General features: G+C 40.7%; 1 protein-coding gene across 2 annotated transcripts in view; it reads right to left on the minus strand.

The window, feature by feature from the left end:
* Nucleotides 1-7299: 7299 nt before the first annotated feature.
* The window catches only part of intu (inturned planar cell polarity protein), a 125776-nt gene continuing 110188 nt past the window's right edge, over nucleotides 7300-22887 (minus strand). The window contains exons 14-16 of one of the 2 annotated variants that reach the window (XM_072584174.1): nucleotides 16933-17122; nucleotides 15287-15453; nucleotides 7300-11429 (exon numbers count right to left, since the gene is read on the minus strand). In XM_072584174.1, the coding sequence (XP_072440275.1) occupies nucleotides 11318-11429; nucleotides 15287-15453; nucleotides 16933-17122 (469 nt within the window). In that variant the 3' untranslated portion in view covers nucleotides 7300-11317. The remainder of the gene's footprint in view (nucleotides 11430-15286; nucleotides 15454-16932; nucleotides 17123-22887) is intronic. The other variant, XM_072584172.1, reaches the window with a different exon arrangement.

Consider the following 22887-nt stretch of genomic DNA (forward strand, 5'->3'; position numbering starts at 1 on the left):
GTTATCTGTGGGCTTACGGTAGAGTGAGGTACTGAGGTGTCCATCCTACATGGAGATGCGTGTCCAAAAATGAAACTGATTCTAAAGAGTAGTCCATGGTAAGTCTGATGATGGGATGAAACTTGCTGATATCACTCTGCAGTTGTTTCAGCGATTCCTCGCCATAGGTCCAGAGGAAGAAAATATCATCGATATATCTGGTGTAGAGCTTTGGTCGGAGGTCCTGTGCAGCAAAGAAGTCTTGTTCAAACTTCTGCATGAAGATGTTGGCATATTGAGGTGCAGATCTGATCCCCCTGGTTGTTCCATGTATCTGGAAAAAGAACTGGTTGTCGAAGGTGAAGATGTTGTGATTGAGGATGAAGTGGATATGTTGTAGGATGGCGCCTGGAGACTGGCAGTTGTTCACATTGAGCACTGAGCCTGTTGCAACAATACTGCCATCGTTGGGGATGCTTGTATAGAGTGCTGAAATGTCCATTGTGATGAGGAATGTTCCTGGTTTGACTGGTCTATAGATGTAAGAGTTTCTGTAGGAAATCTGTAGTGTTGCGGCAGATTCTGGGGGTTCCCTGTACATTGGGTTTCGAGCTGCCCTCGACATAGCCGAAGGGGTTGTCACACAGAATTCCATTGCCTGATATGATGGGATGTCCAGATATGTTGGTCTTGTGTATTTTTGGAAGGCAGTAGAAGTCCCCTACGTGAGAAGTGTGTGGAACGAGAGTGCATACTATACTCTGAAGGACTGGATCAAAATTCTTAATCAGTCTGCTGAATTCATGGGTGTGTTCTTTGGTCAGATCAGCAGGTAGTTGCCTGTAGTGTTTCAGGTTGTTCAGCTGTTGGAATACTTCTTTGCAGTAGTCCATTCTATTCTGTGTGATAATGGCTCTTTTTTGGTCTGATGGTTTGATTATAATGTTGTGATTAGTCTTGAGAGCATGGATGCCATTGCATTATGCTTGGATAATGTTTTGTGCTACCTTGTGGGTGTGGCTGATGAATCTGGCGTTCAAGCTCTTCCTGACAGTTTCAGCCTACAATTTCCAGCCCAAGGCAACAGCCCTCTGGAGGGATTGAAATCGACTCCTCCTTTGGTCGCTCCACTACAGATCTGCCAGTCGACTGTTCCAGTTCATCGGTTATCTCATTGGTCTTGCTGTTGACATCTGAAAGAACTCCCAGAGTCTCGTTCATCTGATGAATTCCCTGGTGTCTGTTGCAAGACCAGTGGGATCCATTTTGGTGGTGGGGCAGAAATTGAGCCTTCAGCTGAGAACTGCGATTTTGTTCGGTTGAAGGATGTAGTCAGGTAAGTTGACAACCGATTTCCCTGTGGTGGTACCATGTTCAATTTTGGTGCCAGGGGAGGTTTGGTTGCTACTGGTGGTGATGCCAAGTTTCTCCAGTTTCTTGTACTTGATGTGCATGTAGGTGGTGAGTTCCAGTGCTTCGTCCACTTGGCAGTGTCTCATAACTGCACTACTGTATGTGTGTGCGCAAGGTGAGAGAATGGATTCCACCTTGATTTCAAGGTTACGCCACCCGCTATAGAGTTAGTGTACAAGATAATTGAGGAGCTTGTGAGCAGTGTGATGGCAAAATCTCTCAGCATAATCAGTATTGTAGGTCAAATTGAATGGGTTCATGATCTATCATCCCTGTGGGATCTTTTCTGCTTTCTTGCTATAGTCTTACCAACAGTCCAGTGATCGTACAGAACGTTTGTTTTCCAGAACTAGCTCCACCTCTTGATGAGTTATTCTAATGCAGTTCCAAGACCAGTAGTCAGCAAGGTTGCACAGGATTTTCCATCCACAAAAAAAGGTCAAATCCAAATCAGCCAATCACTGCACTATCAGTCTACTTATCAATTATCAAAGTAATAGAAGAAGGTGTAATCAACACTGTGTGATAGTTATATTGTGGTCATAAAGATAATTTGAGCAGTGGACTCTTTTTAGAGGGAATGACATAGGTTAATGAATACTGTACTCTCTGAAAATGGCTTTTGGGTGATTTGCTTTTCTTAAGGTCAACAAAGAAGTGGTGTTGGGTCTTTTGAGGAGAATTAAGTTGGATATGTCCCAAAGCCTGCTAGTATCTACTCCAGGTTATTGAGAGAGGCGAAAAAAAAGGAGATTGTAGTTGCTTTGACCAAGATCTTTGTATCCTTGCTAGCCACTGGAGAGGTCCTGGAGGACTGGCAAGTAGCTAATGTTGTTCCTCTTTTCAAGAAGTGAAGCAGGGATAATCCAGGAATCTATAGATCAGTCAGTCTCACATTGGCAGTTGGGAAGCTATTGGAGAGCATTCTTAGGGATAGAATTTATGCGCATTTGGAAAAGCATGGCCTAATTAGGGAAAGTCAGCATAGCTTTGGGGCAAGCATTTAAGGTGAGAGGGGGAAAATTCAAGTTTTTTTTTAAACAGAGTGGTAGGAGTATGGAACATGCTGTCAGGGTAGTGGTGGAGGCAGATATGATAGGGCACTTAAGGGACTTTTAAATAAGCACACAAATATGCAAGAAATGGAGGGATAACAGCAGGCAGAAGAATTCAGTTTAATTTGGCTTCATGTTTGGCACAACATCGTGGGCTAAAAGGCCTGTTCCTGTGCTGTACAGTTCTATATTTTATTCCAAACAGACAGACTGAACATTTAGGAAGTTACTTAAAAATACGAATGGGGATTTTCCAAGTGTATATTGACTACTCCTCATCTTTCAATGAAAGGAAGTGAAAACAATGTCGACCAGATCTGTTGGCACCATGAAGGTGTAGTATCAGTGAGCTATGTATGTTGATTGAACATCAATCATTTTCGTTGGGATGTACAAATCACCTTGGCTCCCATGGCATTACTTGGACAAAGGGACACATAAAAATTGAAATGCTATAACTAAAACTAACAGGAGAAGTGTTTGACATCTTATCACCCTACACATCAACTCAGCAAGACAGAGATCAATAGCAAAGAGAGATCATCACTCAGTAAGAATATAACAACAATGACTTGAACAGACACTTGCCTCAGGCAATGAAAAGAGTAGCTATTTGTCTTCACCTACAGCCTTGATATAAGCTCTGCTGCAATGTGTATGCAAGATCTAGAAACTTACATTGACTGCAAAAAATCAAGACAATCCTTCGGGCCTGCAATGCTTTTTATCTCAAAGAATCATTTTATAACATCGGATTGGTTTCTTGTTACTTTTTTAGCAATCTAAGTGCATGTTGCATCTCCTTTTTTACTTGTATCTGTCTATGTATTTGATAGAGTAGGTGTTTGGTTTTTATTCATGTGTTTTGGAAATGAACTTTTAGCTTTTCTTTTGATTTCAAATTACCAAAAAGTCCTCTAAAACACAACACTGAAAAAAGTTTTAAATCACTGCTCTAAATTTATCTCGTAAAAAAAGAGGGGAAAAGTTACCCACCACCGTTCCCTAACCAAAACAGGTTTTAATCAAGTCACACCAATACCAGCTTGATGCTAGTAGACAAACAGGAGGCTGGAAGAACACAGCAAGCCAGGCGTCATCAGGTGAAGTCAAAGTTTTCGGTCGAGACCCTTCATCAGGATGGGGGAGGGGGAAGGGATTTCAGAAATAAAAAGAGGAAGGGGTGGTTAGGCTGGTGGAAAGGTAGATGGAATAGCAATAGGTGGATGCAGGTAGGGAAGTTGGAATGGTGGAGCAGATAGTTGGCAAGGAAGATGGACAGGTAACAGCAGGTCAAGGAGGCAGGGAGGAGAGCAAGGGCTGGACATGGGATGAGGTTGGGGCAGGGATTATAGTGAAGCTAGTGAGGTGCAAGGTGGAATGGAAGGAAGGCGGTGGGGATGGAAAGGGAGCCATAGGATGGGTGAAAAGGCTATTTGAAATTGGAGAACTCAATGCTAAGTCCTCCGGTTGTAGGCTGCCCAGAAGAAGAGGTGCCGTTGCTCCAATGTGTGGTTAGACTTACTGTGGCAATGGAGGCGGCTGAGGATGGACATATCGCAGGGGGAGTGAGAGGGGGAATTGAAATTGGCAGTGCCTGGCAGGTCAGGCTGGCTGTTCAGAGTCTGGCGATGATGCTCGGTGAAATGTTCACCTACTTTATATTTGGTCTCACTGTCGTAGAGAAGACCACATCAGAAGCAGTAGACTAGGTTGGAGGAGATACAGGTGAACCTCTGTCTCACCTGGAAAGACTTTTGGAGCCCTGGATAGAGGTGAGGAAGAGGGGGTATGGATAGTTACATCTTTTGCAGTTATAGGGGAAGGTGCTGGGGGAGGGTGGGGGGGGGGGGGATGGTCAGCTGAATAATGTGGCACAAACCAAGCAGTGGTGAAAGGAATGCTCCTTGTGGAAGATAGAGAGGAGTGGAGAGGGCAAGATGTTTTGGGTGGTAGGGTCTGATTGGAGTTAGCGGAGTGTTTGAGGATATGTTAGGTGCAGGAGCTGGTGGAGTGGAAAGTGAGGATAAATGGGACCCTGTCCTTATTCTGTTTGGAAAGGGGGTTTAGAGCAGTGGAGCAAGGAATGAAGGAGTTGCGGCAGAGGGCTGTTTGGATGATTGGGGTGGGGGGAAGAATGTTACTGGAAATAGGGGAATATCTGGGATGCTGGGAGTGGAACATTTCATCAGAGCAGATAGAATGGAGATGGAGGAATTGGGAAAACAGGATGGAGTTTTTGCAGAATAGCTGTTGGGAGGAGGTGTGGTCCAGGTAGCTGCGGGAAGCTGCAGGTTTATTGTAAATGTCAGTCCATACACTGTCGCCAGAAATGGAAATGGCGAGGTCAAGAAAGGGGAGGGAGGTTTTAGAGATAGACGAAGTGAATTTGACGGCCGGGTTGAAGTTGAAGTTGTTAGAGAAGTTGGTGAACTGCTTGATGATGTCCAGTTTGAGTTTTGCTCCGTTTCTAGTTGAGAGGGGAAAGATATTAAAGAGACCTAAGGGGCAACTTTTTCACCCAGAGGGTGGTGCATGTATGAAATGAGCTGCCAGAGGAAGTAGTGGAGCTGGTAGAATTGCAATATTTAAAAGGCATCTGGATGGGTATATGAATAGGAAGGGTTTAGAGTGATATGGGCTGGGTGCTGACAAATGGGACTAGATTACGTTGGGATATTTGGTCGGCATGGATGAGTTGGACCGAAGGGTCTGTTTCTGTGTTCTACATCTCTATGACTCTGTATTGATAAAGGAAAAACTGCACTAACCTAAACTGTCCACACCTGGGTGGCACAGTGGTTAGCACTGCTGCCTTACAGTGCCAGTGACCTGGATTTGATTCCAGCCTCAGACGAACTGTCTGTGCACAGTTTACATGTCCTCCCGTGTCTGCATCGGTTTCTGTGGTGCTCTGGATTCCTCTCAGTCCAAAGATTTGCAAATTAGATGGATTAGCTATGCTAAATTGCGCATAGTGTCCAATAGGTACAGTAAATTAGATTAGATTAGATTACTTCCAGTGTGGAAACAGGCCCTTCGGCCCAACAAGTCCACACCGCCCCGCCGATGCGCAACCCACCCGTACCTCTACATTTACCCCTTACCTAACACTAGGGGCAATTTAGCATGGCCAATTCACCTGACCTGCACATCTTTGGACTGTGGGAGGAAACCGGAGCACCCGGAGCAAACCCACGCAGACACGGGGAGAACGTGCAAACTCCACACAGTTAGTCACCTGAGGTGGGAATTGAACCCAGATCTCTGGCGCTGTGAGGCAGCAGTGCTAACCACTGTGCCACCGTGCCGCCCATAAATGCAGGGCGACAGGCAATTAGGTCTGGATGGAATGCCCTTTGGAGGATCGATGTGGGCTGAATGGCCACAGCCACTGAAAGGATTCTATGATTTACACAGGTTAGCCAAGCTTTTGTTATGGAATAGACCAAACCCCCTCAAACCATGTCAAGGAGATAGCCTAGACCTTAACAGTTTCTTATTTTAGATTAGATTACTTACAGTGTGGAAACAGTCCCTTCGGTCCAACAAGTCCACACCGACCCGCCGAAGCGCAACCCACCCAGACCCACTCCCCTACATTTACCCCTTCACCTAACACTACGGGCAGTACCAGGCATTGTGTTCTGGATGCAATTTGATTGGTCAAACTATTAGGTTTGAAGCAAAACCCACTTTATTCATATACAGCAATTAAAAGTACAGATAAAATAAAAGAAACAAATTGGTTTAACTGTAACTATCAAATACTTAAAATAATAAAGTACTCATTAAATGTTCCAATAAGCACACCCCTGGCAAAGGCAATAAAATAGATTGTTTCACATGCAATTCTAGAAGCAGGACGACAACCCAAGCTTTTAGCTGTAGCACAGAGAGGGATGTAGCATCTTTCACAACCCCAGCAGCTACTGAAAGCTAAAAGTAAAATCCTAATTCTGTGAGAGCTTGACCCTACCCCTTCAGGCTGCTTCTATTGTTCCAACTTTTTAAAAACAAAAGGCCTCACAAGCTGTTTATTGGCTTGAAGCAGACCGCTTTTCCCCTCAATTCTGGATTAGTGGTGCTGGAAGAGCACAGCAGTTCAGGCAGCATCCAACGAACAGTGAAATCGACGTTTCGGGCAAGAGCCCTTTGCCTGAACTGCTGTGCTCTTCCAGCACCACTAATCCAGAATTTGGTTTCCAGCATCTGCAGTTATTGTTTTTACCTCGCTGCTTTTCACCTCAATCCCGCTTCATATGAAAAAATGGCAAAATACACTTCTTAAAGCCATAATATCACCACATTTTATAAACCAAATTGACTGACCAAATGGAGAAAAAACAACTTAGGTTGGCAGCATATGTGGAGAGTTCTGAAAGAGAGTCACTGGACCTGAAATATTCTCCACAGATGCTGCCAGACCTGAACTTTTCCAGCAATTTCTGTTTTTGATTTCTAGCATCTGCAGTTTTGTTTGCATGGAATGAACAAAATTAGGCCGCACAGTCAGGGGTGAAGAAACCCTCATCTCCCATTTTGATTTCCATGTGTATGATGATGTTTTTTAAATATAGGAGATGAAAGACATTGCCTACATTTATCAAACTTGGAAACAATAACCTTAGACATTGGAATACTCAAATTATCTGCATTTCAGGAAGCTCCTTTTCATTTCAAGCACAGCAAAGGAAACAAGTTTATAACTGGAATTGGCCAGAAAGACTGCTCATTCAATCTTTCAAGAAGAAAAGAACTAGTTAAATATAAACATCAGAACACCAAGAACCCAAAGTACAAAGTAATATTTGGTGCTGCCTAGGATAAAAGACATTGATTTTTAAAAATAATCTCAGTTTAAAACCTTTATGCCTTAACAGCTCGGAGCTGTATACATCTCTCATCCTCTATTTGAATGAGACACTCAAAATTTTCAAATTTATACTTGGGTGCAGGCAATTGATATCATGTCATATCGTCATTATTTTTCTCAGGGTTAACAGACACTACAATTGTTTTCTTTCACTCATGGAAACCTCAATTTGGCTCCTTATTGTTTCTGGTGAACTAGTTAACTACATTTTAATTGGAGAAAGGTATAAGTGTCGTGGAAATTAAATCGGCTTGACTCAATTATTAGCAAGAACAAAGAAAGGGTCTTTATTAAAATTCTTACAGGATTTTGACTCATTACACTAAGTCAGATGCCTCAATGCAAAGAGTACCGAAACATTACACAGACACCTGCCTTATAGCGTTCCTTATCACACTCTCTCAAGGGCAGAGACTGGGGAAACTCAAGTTGTTATCCTCTCATCCCCTGGTCCTAGACAGAACAGTTCTTCAGCTTTCGTGAGTTCGACTATCAGAAGATCAAGTTGAATGTTTACAGAATTCAAACAGAGATAAGCTAACTGCAAACCTTTATCAAAGCATCGTTTACAAAGCTCAGTACAGCATTGATTTGAAGAAAAGCATTCTCTTTAAATTTCACAGTAAATGGATAATTAATTTCACAGTAAATGGATAATTTTCCATTACAATAAGCACCATGCTAATAGGAACATAAAATCTTTGTGGGCCAATTTAAGTTGAAGAGGGGAACTGAGTTGCCAGTCTTCATCTAGTTGTTACTAAATTTTCTCTAAGGCGTCTTCTGTTCAGAAGTTTTGTGCATGCCAATTGGTCTATGCAGTGAAAAAACATTACAGGATCCTAAGTTGGGCATAAGAGCTGAATTCCAGAGACGAGTTTAATGAATGCCATTAGTGTCAAAACAGCATTTGACAGAGTATAATATCAAGTAATCTTAGCAAAATTGGTCAGTGAGAATCAGGGAGAAATTTTCCACTGGCTTGAGTTACATCACAAAATAGCAAGTCCACTTAACCTGCTCTCTGGTTGGTTCCAAAAAGTGCTGCTCTTTAAAAAAAACTATTTGGAAAGCATTCTATGAACTCCTCATCCTTGAATTACAATGCTATCACTCCACCTTAGTGAGCCTCCTAATTTTCTTGAATATCTGATATCCTTCAATATTCAGTCCCTTCATGTCATCCTGAAACCACATCTCCATTATAGCTATCAAACTGCATTTACTTGCTTCAATGTGGGCTATCAATTCACTTACTTTGTCATGAATATTACACACATTCAAATGCAAAGATTTGTCATTTGTCTTTGTGACATCTTGTCTTCAGTGCTGGTGCATCCCAAAGCTTTTTTTTTCCCTTCCCTGTCTGCTCTACCCTGCCATTCTTTGATTCTGATTATCCATATTACTATTTTCCTTTCCTACCTTGTCTTTACTTGTTGATGTATGGCATGTTTGGTATACCAAACAGTGGAACCAAGGTAAGAGACAGCTATTGCAGTATTGGAAATGATGTTTCTGAATTTCATCCTTGGCTACACCCTCCCATTCACTTTAAAATCATCTGTATTTCCCTAGTTGTGCAGATTGCAAGAACTGTGGCCACAGCACAGTTTGGGTGTAAACTATCCGATTGGTATTGCTCCACTTTCCCCAGTACTGGTGCAGTCACTCACCACTTGAACCCACTTTATCCCACAACAGTCTTTGAGCCACGTATTCACCTCTCTAGTATGATGGATCCTATGCTAATCCAGGGATTTTAACTTGTGAAGTTCTACTTTCTAATTTCATGTCTAGTTCCTCATATTCTCTGTGCAGAACCCCTCTTCTAATGCTGTCTAGGTCACTGGTACCTACTGAATCTTACCCCCTTCCATTGCCAGATCCTTTTGATCCCTGAGCATATGTTGCAGAACCTTGCACAGGGCCTGTAAACAGCTGCATGAACTCTTCCGCTTTTCTACACAGAACAGTGTGAATCACTCTCCATTCATCCCCTAAAGTACATTCCTTGTTGCTCCAACGATTCAGAAGATCCAATCTGAAGTGGTGTGACTTCCTCCTAGTGCAAAGAATTCAGGCAACGCGTGACCACCCCCCAATGCTTCACACAGTGCACGAGCTTCAGACACTTCAATTATTTATGTTGCTTTTTGTACATTTTTAACCGTATCACCAAATGGCGCAGTATCCTAAAGATCTAACATTTAAAATTTAAGATTAGAGACCTTATCACTTATCAAGACTTAACAAACAGCTAGTTCCTTCTCTGTAGTGCCCCAAGAACCTATTCCAATCAGCTCCAATGAATCTAGGTCTGTCTCTGACTCCCTGCCACAGGGTCCTTCTTTGCCTGAGCCTCTAATTGATGTTGACTAGGGTTCTTCATCTCATCTGGTCCCTTGATGAATATCTAATCTTCTGACTCCTTAAACCCTCCACTAAACACAAATAAAGGTGATAGAATTATGCTCCGTGTGCCTGGATGAATGCAGCTCTAACAACATTCAAGAAATTTATCATACATGAAAAACTGCTTGATTGGTACCCCATTTACCACCTTAAAGGTTTACTCCCTTCATCACCATATCCCATGCAGCATTATGTAGTATCCATATAATTCACTGCAGGAAAGAAGAAGCCTGCTTGAATAGTACCTTCCAAACAACTGACCTGTAATACATAATGTAACAAACACATGTGAACACCATCACCTAGAAGTTCTCTTTGAAGATAAACTGTCATGTTGAGTAGGAAATATTTCACGGTTGTTTTATTACCATCAAGTTAAAATCCGGTAAGCCCATTAACAGCTGCAATGCAGCAGCTACACCAAACAGATTGTAGGTTTTATGGCTCACCGTCAAAGTAAACAAGAAATAGACATTAAATTATGACATTGGCAGTGAGACCGATATCTGATGAGCAAATAGAGAGATATAAGAGACATTTACTTAAATAAATACAAAAGTACAATTAGCTATAGAAGATAGGCATATACAGTGATATGATCCAACTTTGAAGAACATGAAGAGTTAAATAGGAAATATTTTCATTTACTTGTGTAAATATAGAAACAAATTGCAAATAACAAGGAATAAATAAAGGCGTTTGATATGTGTTACATTTATGGCAATAGAAAAGGGTTGAATTTGGAGAGGATATATACATTCTTTTTTTCTGAGAAAAAACATTAATTTGCTTGCACAGAGACCAGAATTAAAAGGATTTGAATTCACAAAATTCAATCTGGGAAAACTTAAAATTGAGTTTAGAGTTTTAAAATCACTTTTTTCAAATTACTGTTCACATAGTACACCAATCTCTCTTATGATCTTGTTTCGGAATTCAGTAAGACTATTTTACTTGGGTCCTCAAGTAATATACTGCAGACTAAAATCACCTTCAGTGAAGTCATGCCATCCTTTATAGTGCAATGCTTAGTCATTTATCAAAACCCTTATTAAAAAATAAATCTGGTGTCATTCTTTCATTTTCCTGATACTGCCAAGTTTTATTTTTTTCATTCCTGGACCATGGATGATCTGTAATGCCATTCACACAGAACAAAATACTGCAATGATTGTCAATAAAGTCAACATCTTAACTGCTACATTTATTATAGTTTACATACCTGGTCATTTATAATTAACATGGACTATTTTGCATAAAGTGAATTTTTGCATAATTATCAAAGGCACATTTCAAGTAAAAGTTTAAAAACAAATTTTACATTTACACATACAGTCAGAACAATCAAACTCCAGTAAAAAAATAACATACTGTAAATCTATTTCATTCCATTTAGATTACAATTATATTTAGAGCATGATAAGCCATGACAAGTCAGTTAGCAATCACAGTGACTGTATAAATATAGAATACTTGTTTCATTAACAAAATTTATGAGTCATGCGATTTTCATAAGCCTAATTTTCTGAACATTTTGGAGTGTGTCAATGAACTGAAATGAACGTAGACCAGCATTTCACTATGTAATTAATCCAAAAGACAGTTTGAAAGCAAGCTCCACAGCAATCTCCATCACAGAATCATGGAAACACACATAAAACTCTTGAGGATGAGGATCTACTAAAAGTCTTCTGCAATGAAATGAAAATAAAACATTTTACTAAATATGTGGCTCAGTCTTTGTAATTCATTTTGTATAAAGTCAAAATTGCATTCCTGTTCTTTAATACTAGTGCAGTTTTATAGATCTTCACTCTTTGAAGGTACATTTCCCAAACTATGCTTGCAAACTATGACGAAAAGTTGCAAGGAAATTCAAGATGACACAAAGATCATTTAATTGGACAACAGCATGCTCTCATATTGGACACTTCACTGGAAACATCTATAGTGATAAGGCCAATTCACTAATATAGAGAAGAAACATTTTAATCTTGTTCTTCCCCTGACATGGGAAAATAGTACTATAAATAGTAAATCAGGTTATTTGTATCTTTGAAATTTAAAGCAACTTAGGATCATTAGGATTGTAGGATAGAAAGAAAATTAGATGAATTCAGTAATATTTTACTGTTTCACTGTAAAAAATCTGACCATATTATGCAAATTACATAACCACACTTGATCAATAATAAATTTATCTCTCTCACACACACACGGCAAAGGTTTAAACTTCATTGGATCTCATCTAGTCCTGGCAGCAGAACACAGAGCCATTACTGCTTCCCTGCTTATGGCTTGAATTCAAATAATGCATCTTATCTGACATTTCTACCTCAATGACAAGGTACAGTTAAATAGAAACCCAGTACAAGAATGGTGGTCAACAACAATCCACAGGTATGGTGCAGTTTCGCTACTTTACAACCTGCCATCATCCAGTTAACTCTACACAGATCTGAGATTAGATTTAGGTGAGTATATGGTACTTATGTGGTACACTGGATATGTGATGAAATTCTTTTCAGGCACTTAGGAAACACTAAAATAAGCCAGCAGCAAAAATAACATCAAGAAACTGAAAACAAGTCAAATAAAAAAAAACATCTATAGGTGTTGAAAATCTGAAATAAAGTCAAACAACTGCTGGAAATACTTAGATCAGACAGCATGAATGGAAAGCGAAATAGAATTAACATTTTAGGTTGACTGGGTTTCGAATAGTTGGGTGTTTGATGACTAGCATGGAAACAATTTGCCAGAAAGGTCTCTCCCCATGCTGTAAAGATTCTATGACTTGTGATCTTGCATCAGATGATCCAAGCCACTGTCTTCCCAGTACAAGTTAAACCTGAGAAAATTCTCCAAAGGAGAATTAAAGTATCATACATAAGGGTCATGACAGAGTTTAGGGCATCAATGCTCAGGGGAGAAACAGCTGCAAGTTTAGTAAAGTGACTATAAATTTCAAAGAGAGAAAGTGTAACTATTCAGATTGGAGAAAGGTAAAAAGTGATATTTCACAAGGATTGGTGCTGCGACCATTGCAATTTTTACATTTTACATTAATGATTTGGTCTTATGATCACGTTTCACAATATCAAATTCTGCAGATGATACTGAACTGAGGAATGCAGATTCCACAGAAGACCAGTGCAGTACATCATGAGACAAATTTAGAAGGCATGAAGACTGGGTAATTAAGCAATGAATAAGGTGTGACTGATGTAAATGTGAGATAATGTGATAAATGTGAATTCCTTCCATGATGGCATTGTTGGACTACCTACAGCACATGGACTGCAGCAGTTCAAAAGGCAGATTATCACCACAAGCTTAAGGGCAACTATTCAGGCAATAAATTTTGGCTCAGCCAGTGACACCCACATTCCACAAATGAGTACAAAAAAAACTTTGTTTTCATCTGCTCTAGCATAGGTCTGATTGTATTCAACAGTCATCAGTCATTCTATGTGTAGAATCCTGACTCGGGACTCCAAGGCTCACAGCCTTGTCCTTGGCTCTATATCATCAGCTGTGAAGGCAGAAACCACTGAGCTGCATGATGGTTTCAGTCATTGTAGTCTGACTTGTCAGCTAATGCTGACCACTGACTCATTAGGAGCATATGAACACTAATGGTGCATCAAGACTTCTCAAGTCACGTGCAGTCTGCTACTAGAGTCCACTAAAATTTCCTCTGCCACGGAGGACTGGTGAAGGGGACAGGACTGGGTACTTGAGCGTGCCAAGTTAGATACCGTATTTGGATAACAATGCAGGAAAATTACTGAGTAACTATGTTTGAATAGAGATATCTTTAGGAAGCAGTCCTCTTCAGGATACCCACTGCTAACCCCAAATTGGAAGGAGGTTAGAATAAGTGCTCAAAAAAAATTCTGCTCCGTTTTCTTTTTCTTAGTAAACTCAATGGGATTACCATCTTCTGGGTCAAGTAAATTTTAACTTTTGCAATTTGCAATGTTAGAAAAAATAGATAATCTCAAGAATTACTGTCTGGAAAGTAGTAATGCAAACAAATCACAGAAGTGATCACAACTCCAAACGGCATGGCTACTCTAAATGAGATCCACTTTTCTGGTGATGGAGAGCTGTAGGAACAAGCAGAGCGGATACACTTCTGTTCGAAAGGAATAGCTGATAGCCACCTTATACTCATGTCACACTTAAAACAAATTGAATTCCATTCGACTTCAAAAGCCAGGTGTCAAGCAAATCTGTGTGACAGTCTCAGTACATTTACAATCTAACAAATAGTGACGACTTACTTCACCAATGATAGACTGCCCTCTGAAGCCAGTAGTAAATAATAGCATCAGAGAGTCACATAGCATGGAAATAGGCCCTATGGCTCTACTTGTCCATGCTGACCAGGTTTCCTCAGCTGAACTAGTTTAATTTGCCTGTGTTTGGCCCATCCCTCTATAAACGTTCCTACCCATGTACCTGTCCAAATGTCTTTTACATGTTGTAATTGTACCCACCTTCACCTTCCTCTGGGAGCTTATTTCATATACACACCCCCACATTGTGTGAAAAGGTTGCACCTTAGATCCCATTTAGATTTTTCTCCTCTCATCTTATACCTATGTCCTCTAGTTTTGAGGACTTCGCTACCCTGGAGAAAGTACCTTGACTATTCACCTGATCTATGCCCCTCAGTGTAAAAATCCCAGCAAATCCAGCCTCTCATTATAATCCAAACCTTCCAGTTTATGTAACCTTTCTTGCAACTTTCAGTTTAATGACATATTTCCTATTGCAGGGAGACCAGAATTGTACACCCTACCAGTGACGTCCCAACTTGTTTATTTAATGCTCTGACCAATGAACGCAAGCTTTCTAAATGCCCCCTTCACCACACTGTCTACCTGTGACACAATTTTCAAGGAACTATGTACCTGGACCCCTAGATCCCTGTTCGACAAATCTCCCTCGGGTGCTGCCATTTAACTGTGTAAATCCTGCCCTAGTTTGTCTCACCAAAATGCAACACTTCACATTTATCCAAATTAAACACCATCTGCCATTCCTCAGCCCAACTGATCAAGATTCTATTGTACTTTTAGATAGCCTTCTTCACTTTCCATTATACTACCAATTTTGATATAATCGGCAAATTTACCAAACATGCCTCCTATATTCTCATCTAAAAGCATTAATAAATAGCCAACGGTGGACCCAAAAACTTCAGATGCTTTCAAACCACAAAAACTAAGTCAGTAAATGAGAGAAAAGAGAACAGAACTTATGCTGAAAGCCTGGGATGAGGTAAATTAAATAGGCAGGAGAAGACTTATGTGAACCACAGACACCATATCAGTGAAAATGGGGTGAAAAGCCTGTTTTTGATTGATACATTCCGAACAATACTCAAGACCTGTTAAGGCTTAGTTAGTTTTTATGCATACCACAACTAAATCTGGAAAATAAAAATTAAATTATAAAAATTAGATTGTAAAACGAACCAACTAAGAAATCAGAACTTCAAAAATGATTGCAATTCATCAAGGTGAAGCTCACTCACCCAACAACCCAGTAGGACATGATAGGTGGTGGTTTCTTTTGATCAGTCCAGTTTTCAGGACTGCACTGGAATAAGACACCATGTTCTTTTACTGTACCAAGTCCTACGTTATTTTTCCTCACATTCATTTGACTTGAATTGCCAACAATATCAGAGTATTTCCTCTCCTTTTGAAAATATACAAGATAAAAAAAAGTCAAGAGTTATTAATCAGATTTTACTCTACAATTGACAATAAGCATATTTTCAAATAGTAAAATACTTCTTAAAATATAGCTTCTTCATAATCACAGATGATCAGAAATCATCTTGACAGATACAGCTGAAATATGTGAGGTGCAAAATAAAGATGCAGAGAAGGAAATCACTGTTCAGAAACACACTGTTCAATGCTAGTACTGACCATCACTCATATTATTTTTCCTATGATGCTAGTTTAGATGGCTTCTTGATAGACTAACAGTGTAAAATGTCGATAGAACAGCAGTAACTCAGAGGTCTGATGACATAGTAACTCTTCCTCAGAGCCAGAAGTTCCAGTTTCAAGTCCTACTCCACAAGGTGACAGTCAATTAAAGAAAGTGCTTTCATATTTCTGCCCCAAAAGATTTGAGTATTAACTTGTATTTCCTTCTAACATATCCATGTTAAGCAGCTACAGCAGAGAGATTCCGGTCAGCTATGTAATGGAAAGAAACTGGAGCCTCTACTATCACTATCCATCACTCTAAGCTACAATATAGATGTCAAAGTGTACGAGCTACAGCACCTTGGAGAGCAGCTTAGACTCAGTTGGCTGGATTGTCAATTTGCACTATATTATTGTCAATTGCATGGGATTCAATCCCTGTTCCAGCTGGGATGGGTTTAGAATGTGTATCCTTGCTTTGCCCATGATGGAGACTATGGAGCTGTGGGACGATCCTACCTTTGGTCAGAGGACTCAAGAAACAGAAACAGAGAATTCAAGAGTAGGCTGTTCGAATCCTGCTCTGCCGTTCAATGTAATCAGACCTCATCATTCAACTCAGTACACTGTTTCTGCTTTCTCCTCATATCCTTTCATCCTTTAGACCTGAGAATTATATCTCCACTCTTGTTGAAAGTCTTCAAATGTTTGGCCTCAATAATTTCCTGTGGCAGAGAATTCCACAAGTTCATTAATCTCTGGGTGAAGAAATTCCTGCTCATCACTGTTCTAAAAGATCTGCCTTGTATCCCTAGACTTTGATTCCTGGTTATGGACTCCCTGGTCAGTGAGAATAGCCTTTTGTGTTTACTCTGTTTTATCATCTTAGAATTTTATAAGGTTTCTATGAGATTTTATGTTTAAATAAACAAATTGTGTCTTTTGTAAAACTGACAACTGGTGTTGAAATATGGGTAAAGTTATGCCCTGGATGAATATCCATTAAAATTGAATGGCGTTAATTTTGAAATTCACAGCCAATAAAACTAGACTATGCACCCTATCTATTTTGGCTAGATTCAAACTCAGTTTCTACAGAGAAAAGAACTGTGTGCTAGCCCATTCTATTGCACCACTCAGTTGACTGAATATTTAGTGCATTTACCCATGTCTATACAATACATATGCTACAAATAGCAGTATAAACCCAGTTGCTATAAATTTTAAACAATCTCACCTGTTGGTCCAAGGTTTGTTGGAAGACTGACCGTATCAATAAGCAACAGCGATGGAAGTTTTTGATTAGCTGTGAGTGAACGGAACCATTGAGCTGTGAAACCTCTGTGTGTGTTGGTGCTATGAATATCCCTTGTGTTGTTTCTAATGAAATATAATAAAATAGAGTATTTTCTGTGCCTGATGTCAATCTGTAAAACATAAAGTAGCAGATCTTTAACAAACTTGATACAAATTTCCTGAGGTATTTATTTACCAAATGAGAAATATTAAATTTTAATTTATGAAAATATTTAATGTACAAGTAATTCACAAACTGCCATTCTCCGTGTCCAAACATTCATCATTACTCAGATTCTTTGGATTTGTGTTATGCAATTGAAGGAAAAACTCCTGTATGGTTGCAAATCTCATCACAAATTTGTCCATTTGCTTCTCATAAACTTCTAACCAAATAGTTGGAAAATAGCAAACCACTCATGCGATTAAATTTTTAATATGTGAGACTGGTGGCCTTTCACGGGCAGCTCAGACTCAAAATAAGCATTGCTATTTTACAAGGAGAACCACTTTTTATGGGTCAGCTCCACATGGCCATTAAAAGAATGTTTCACTGTCGCCTCAAGTCTTGCAGTGTTTGTTACCATCCTCTTCACTTGCTTCTGTGCCAGGTGATTTTAATTTTCTAAATTCTATTGATATTCATTCTCACTTCTCTGCTTTCATTTTCTATACAGTCTTCCCTTTAATAAGAATACTCAGTTGACCTCACCATTATGCAAGGTCTGAGTTTTCAGTTTTCACTCAACATAGCAACTCTTATCTTTAGGAAAACACCTTTATTGCCTACATCTCCATATATACTTAAAACTCATACAACATCGCCTTCAACATTCACTTCATGCTAATTTCTAATTCCCTGTCATCTGGCTCTCTACTTGTCAAAATACCATTATCAATGTCAACCTCTTTAACAGTTTTCTTAGCATTCCTATTGATTCACTAATCCCCACCAAGTCATAGAGTCATAGGGATGTACAGCATGGAAACAGTCGCTTCAGTCCAATATGTTCATGTTGACTAGATATCAGAAATTAATCTAGTCCCATTTTCCAGCAATTGGCTCATATCCCACTAAACCCTTCCTATTCATATACCCACCAGCCTCCACCATTTTCTCTGGCAGCTCATCCCATACATGCACCACCCTCGGTGTGAAAAAATTGCCCTGAGGTCCCTTTTAAATCTTTTCCTTCTCATCATAAACCTATGCCCTCTAGTTCCAGACACCTCCACCCCAGGGAAAAGAACTTGTCTATTTATACTATCCATGCCCCTCATGATTTTATAAACCTCTATAAGGTGACCCCACAGTCTCCAACACTCCAGGGAAAACGACCCCAGCCTATTCAGCCTTTCCCTATAGCTCAAATCCTATAACCCTGGCAACATCCTTGTATATCTTTTCTGAACCTTTTCAAGTTTCACAACATCCTTCCTTGAGGAGGGAGACCAGAATTGCACACGATATTCCAAAAGTGGCCTAACCAATGTCTTGTATTGCCGCAGTATGAAGTGCCAACTCCTATACTCAATTCTCTGACCATTAAAGGAAAGCATATCAATTGCCTTCTTCACTATCCTACCTACCTGCGACTCGACTTTCAAGGAACTATCAACCTGTACTCCAAGGTCTCTTTGTTCAGCAACACTCCCCAGGACTTCACCATTAAAGAATATAAGTCTTGCCCAGATTTGCCTTTCCAAAATGCAGCACCTCACATTTATATAAATTAACTCCATCTACCACTCCTTGGCCCAATGGCCCACCTGATCAAGTTCCTTTTGCACTCTGAGGTAACCTTTCTCACTGTCCACTGCACATCCAATTTTGGTATTATCGGCAATCTTACTAACTCTACCTCCTACTTTCACATCCAAATCACTTATATAAATGACAAAAAGCAGTGGACCCAGCATTGATCCTTGTGGAATACCACTGGTCATGGGCTTCCAGTCTGAAAAGCAACCCTCCAACACCACCCTCTGTCTTCTACCTTCCAGTCAGTTCTGTATCCGAATGTCTAGTTCTCCCTGCGATCTAACCTTGCTAACAAGTCGACCATGAGGAATCTTGTCAAATGCCTTACTGAAGTCCAAATAGATCACGTCCATCGCTCTGGCCCCATCAATCCTGTCTGTTACTTCTTCAAAAAACGCAATCAAGTTCGTAACACATGATTTCCCATGTATAAAGTCGCGTTGACTATCTTTAATCAGTCTTCGCCTTTCCAAATACAGAGGAATCTCGATTATCCAAACGAGATGGGCAGGCACTATTTTGTTTGGATAATTGATTATATGGTTAATTGATTCAATGCCTTTCCTCTGGGGCTGGGAGTCTTTTTTTAAGATTAGATTCTCTACAGTGTGGAAACAGGCCCTTTGGCCCAACAAGAACACCACCCCTCCGAAGAGTAACCTACCCAAACCCATTCCCCTACTCTATTCTTACGCCTGACTAACGTACCTAACACTATTGGCAATTTAGCATGGCCAATTTACCTGACCTGCACATCGTTGGACTTGTGGGAGGAAACCGGAGTACCCGGAGGAAACCCACGCAGACACGGGGAGAATGTGCAAACTCCACGCAGACAGGTGGGAATCGAACCCAGGTCCCTGGTACTGTGTCTTCTGTTAAGTCCACTCCCTGTTCAGGAGACGAGGTAGCAGCACACTGGACAAGAGCCCCAAACTTGTCCAACACCGCCTGCCCCCTACCCCGCCCACCCCCCAAACCCATCCAACGTCCCCCTGCCCACTCCACCGTGCTTCCCACCCCACCCCTCTCTGGGCCAGCCGGACTGGACACCAACAAGACTGCTGCTGCTGCCACCTTTTGTGGGGGTTGAGTCTCCAAATAGCAAATGCAAACACACACACACACATTTTTATTGCAACTTTTTGAGAGGTTCCACCTTTGCCCTGTACAGGACAATGTAGGAGATATTATCTGGGGAAGGGGGGTTTCAGGTACACGCGTGTGTAGAACACCAGGGAAAGTGTGGGGAGAGAGAACACGCGGGAGGTCAGTCATTTTGAGACGGTGCGTGAGCTCCCACCAGTCCAGGTCTGTTTTCGGCAGCATTTCAGTAAGCAGAGTTCACTTTCAATCACTGTAAACAAAAGACGCAAGCAGTGTTGGAAACACATCTTTGATGTAATGTTTCTTTGGGGACCTCGAGATCTCCTTCGGATAATCAGATATTCGGATAATTGATATTTGGATAATTGAGGTTCCTGTGTACATGTAATTCCTGCCCTTCAGAATTCCTTCCAAAACTCCACCACCAACGTCAGGCTCCCAGTCTATAGTTCCTTGAATTTTGCCTCCCACCTTTCTTAAATAGTGGCGTCATGTTAGCCAATCTCCAGTTTTCTGGCACCTCATCTGTGACTATCAATGTTACAAATATCTCAGAAAGGGGCCCAGCGATTACTTCCCTAGTTTCCCACAGACTTCTGGGACAAATCTGATCAAGTCCTCGGGATTTATCTACCTTTACGCATTTTAAGACATCCAGCACCTCCTCCTCTGTAATATGGTCAGTTTTGAACATGTGGGGAAATAGATGGTGACATTCTATGTCTTCCATGTCTTTCTCCACAGTACTCACTGATGCAAAATACTCGTTGTATCTCTCACGTCTCCTGTGGTTCCACACATAGGATGCCTTGTTGATCTTTGAAGGGTCCTATTCTCTCCCGAGATACCCCTTTGTCCTTTGGATTCTCCTTAAAACCTATTTGCCAAAGCTATCTCATGTCCCCCTTTTGCCCTCCTGATTTCTCTCAAGTGTACTCCTAATGCTTTTATACTCGAAGGATTCACTCAATCTCTGCTGTCTATGCCTGCCATATGCTTCTTTTTTTTGACCAAAACCTCAATTTCTCTCAGCATTCCCTACACCTACCAGCCTTGTCTTTCACCCTCACAGGAACATACGGTCTCTGGACTACCTCATTTTTGTCGGCTTCTCATTTTCCAGCAGTCCCTCTACCTGGGAAAATCCGCCCCCAATTAACTTTTGAAAGTTCTTGCCTCATCCCATCAAAATTGGCCTTCCTCCAAGTTAGACCTCCAACTTTTAGATCAGGTCTATCCTTTTCCAATGCTATTTTAAAACTAATAGAATTATAGTCGCTGGTGCCAAAGTGCTCCCCATTGACACCTCAGTCACTTGCCCTGCCTTATTTCCCAAGAATAGGTCATGTTTTGCACCTTCTCTACTAGGTACATCCACACACTGAATCAGAAAATTTTCTTGTACAGACTTAACAAATTCCTCTCTATCTAAACGCTGAACACTGTGGCAGCCCTAGTTTATGTCTGGAAAATTAAAACCCCCTACCATAACCACCCTATTATTCTTACAGATATTTGAGGTCTTCTTACAAATTTGTTTCTCAATTTCCCGCTGACTATTGGGGGGTGGGTTTACAATGCAATCCTAATAAGGTGATCATCCCTTTCTTATTTGTCAGTTCCACCCAAATAATTTCCCTGCACGTATTCCCAGAAATATCCTAAGTACAGCCTTAATATTATCCCTTACCAAAAACGCCACTCCACTTCTTCTCTTGACCTCCTTTCTATCCTTCCTATAGCATGTGTATCCTGGAACATTAATCTGCCTGCCCTGTCCACTCCTGAGCAATGTCTCTGTAATTGATATGACATTCCAGTCCCATGTTCCTAACCATGCCTTCCATGTTAGGCCTTTTGCATTGAAATAAATGCACTTTAATTAATCAGTCCCACCTAGTTCTCTGCTTTTATCCTGCTCTGTTGCTCCTTTTCCCAACTGTACCAGTCTCAGATTAATCCCCTTCCAATTTAGATGCAATCTGTCCTTCTTGAACAGGTCACTTCTACCCCAAAACAGCTTCCAATGATCCAAAAATGTGAATCCTTCTCCAGTGCACCAGCTGCTCAGCCATGTCTTCATCTGCTCTATCCTCCTATTCCTACCCTCACCACCTCGTAGCACTGGGAGTAATCCAGATATTACTACTGTCAAGGACATCTTTTTAAATTCCTGCCTGACTTCATATATTCTCCCTTCAGAATCACATCCTTTCCTCTTTCTATGTCATTAGTTTGAATGCATACAGTGACCTCCTGCTGGCCCCTCTCCCTTTTGAGAATATTCTGCAATCTCTCAGAAACATCCAAGATTCTGGCGCCATCGAGGTAACACACCATTCCGATTTTTTGCTGTCAGCCATAGAAATGTCTGTCTGTGCCTCGTCTAGAGAGTCCTCTATTACAATCAATTGCTTGGAACCTAACATAACCCTTGTCACATTAGAGCCAGTCTCGGTACCAGAAATGTGACTGTTCGTGCTATGAGTCCATCACCTCCCTACATTTTCCAAAATGGCATTTTGTTTGAGATGGGATAGCCACAGGAGCCTCCTGCACTACCTGCTTCCCTCTTCTACCTTTCTTGCAGGTAACCCATCTACCTAACTGTATCTGTGGTTTTTCTCCCTTTCTAAAACTGCCATCCATCACACCCCCTAGGCTCTTGTAAATTCCTCATTGTCTCTAACTGCCACTCCAACCCCAATGCACGCAATCTAATAAAGATTCACAACCAAGCAGACTTATTGATAATCACTGGTGACATGGAAATTCTCCCAAATCTCCCACATCGGACAGGAAGAGCACGTCACTCTACTAAAGGCCATCTTTGCATCTTAGCAATTTGTAGATGTATTCTTACTGCTCTAACAAACACTGCTCTGGGCTAACTTAGTACCCATATCTTATAATATTTAAAATTTAATAAAGAGACAGATCGTAATAAAACAAATAATCAAAGAAGAACCCACTTTACTCACTATTGTAGATTTACAAAAAGAAGTAAGGTTACACTTAAAAACTATG

The sequence above is a fragment of the Chiloscyllium punctatum genome, chromosome 14 (assembly GCF_047496795.1).
Source record: "Chiloscyllium punctatum isolate Juve2018m chromosome 14, sChiPun1.3, whole genome shotgun sequence".
Classification (NCBI taxonomy): Eukaryota; Metazoa; Chordata; class Chondrichthyes; order Orectolobiformes; family Hemiscylliidae; genus Chiloscyllium; species Chiloscyllium punctatum.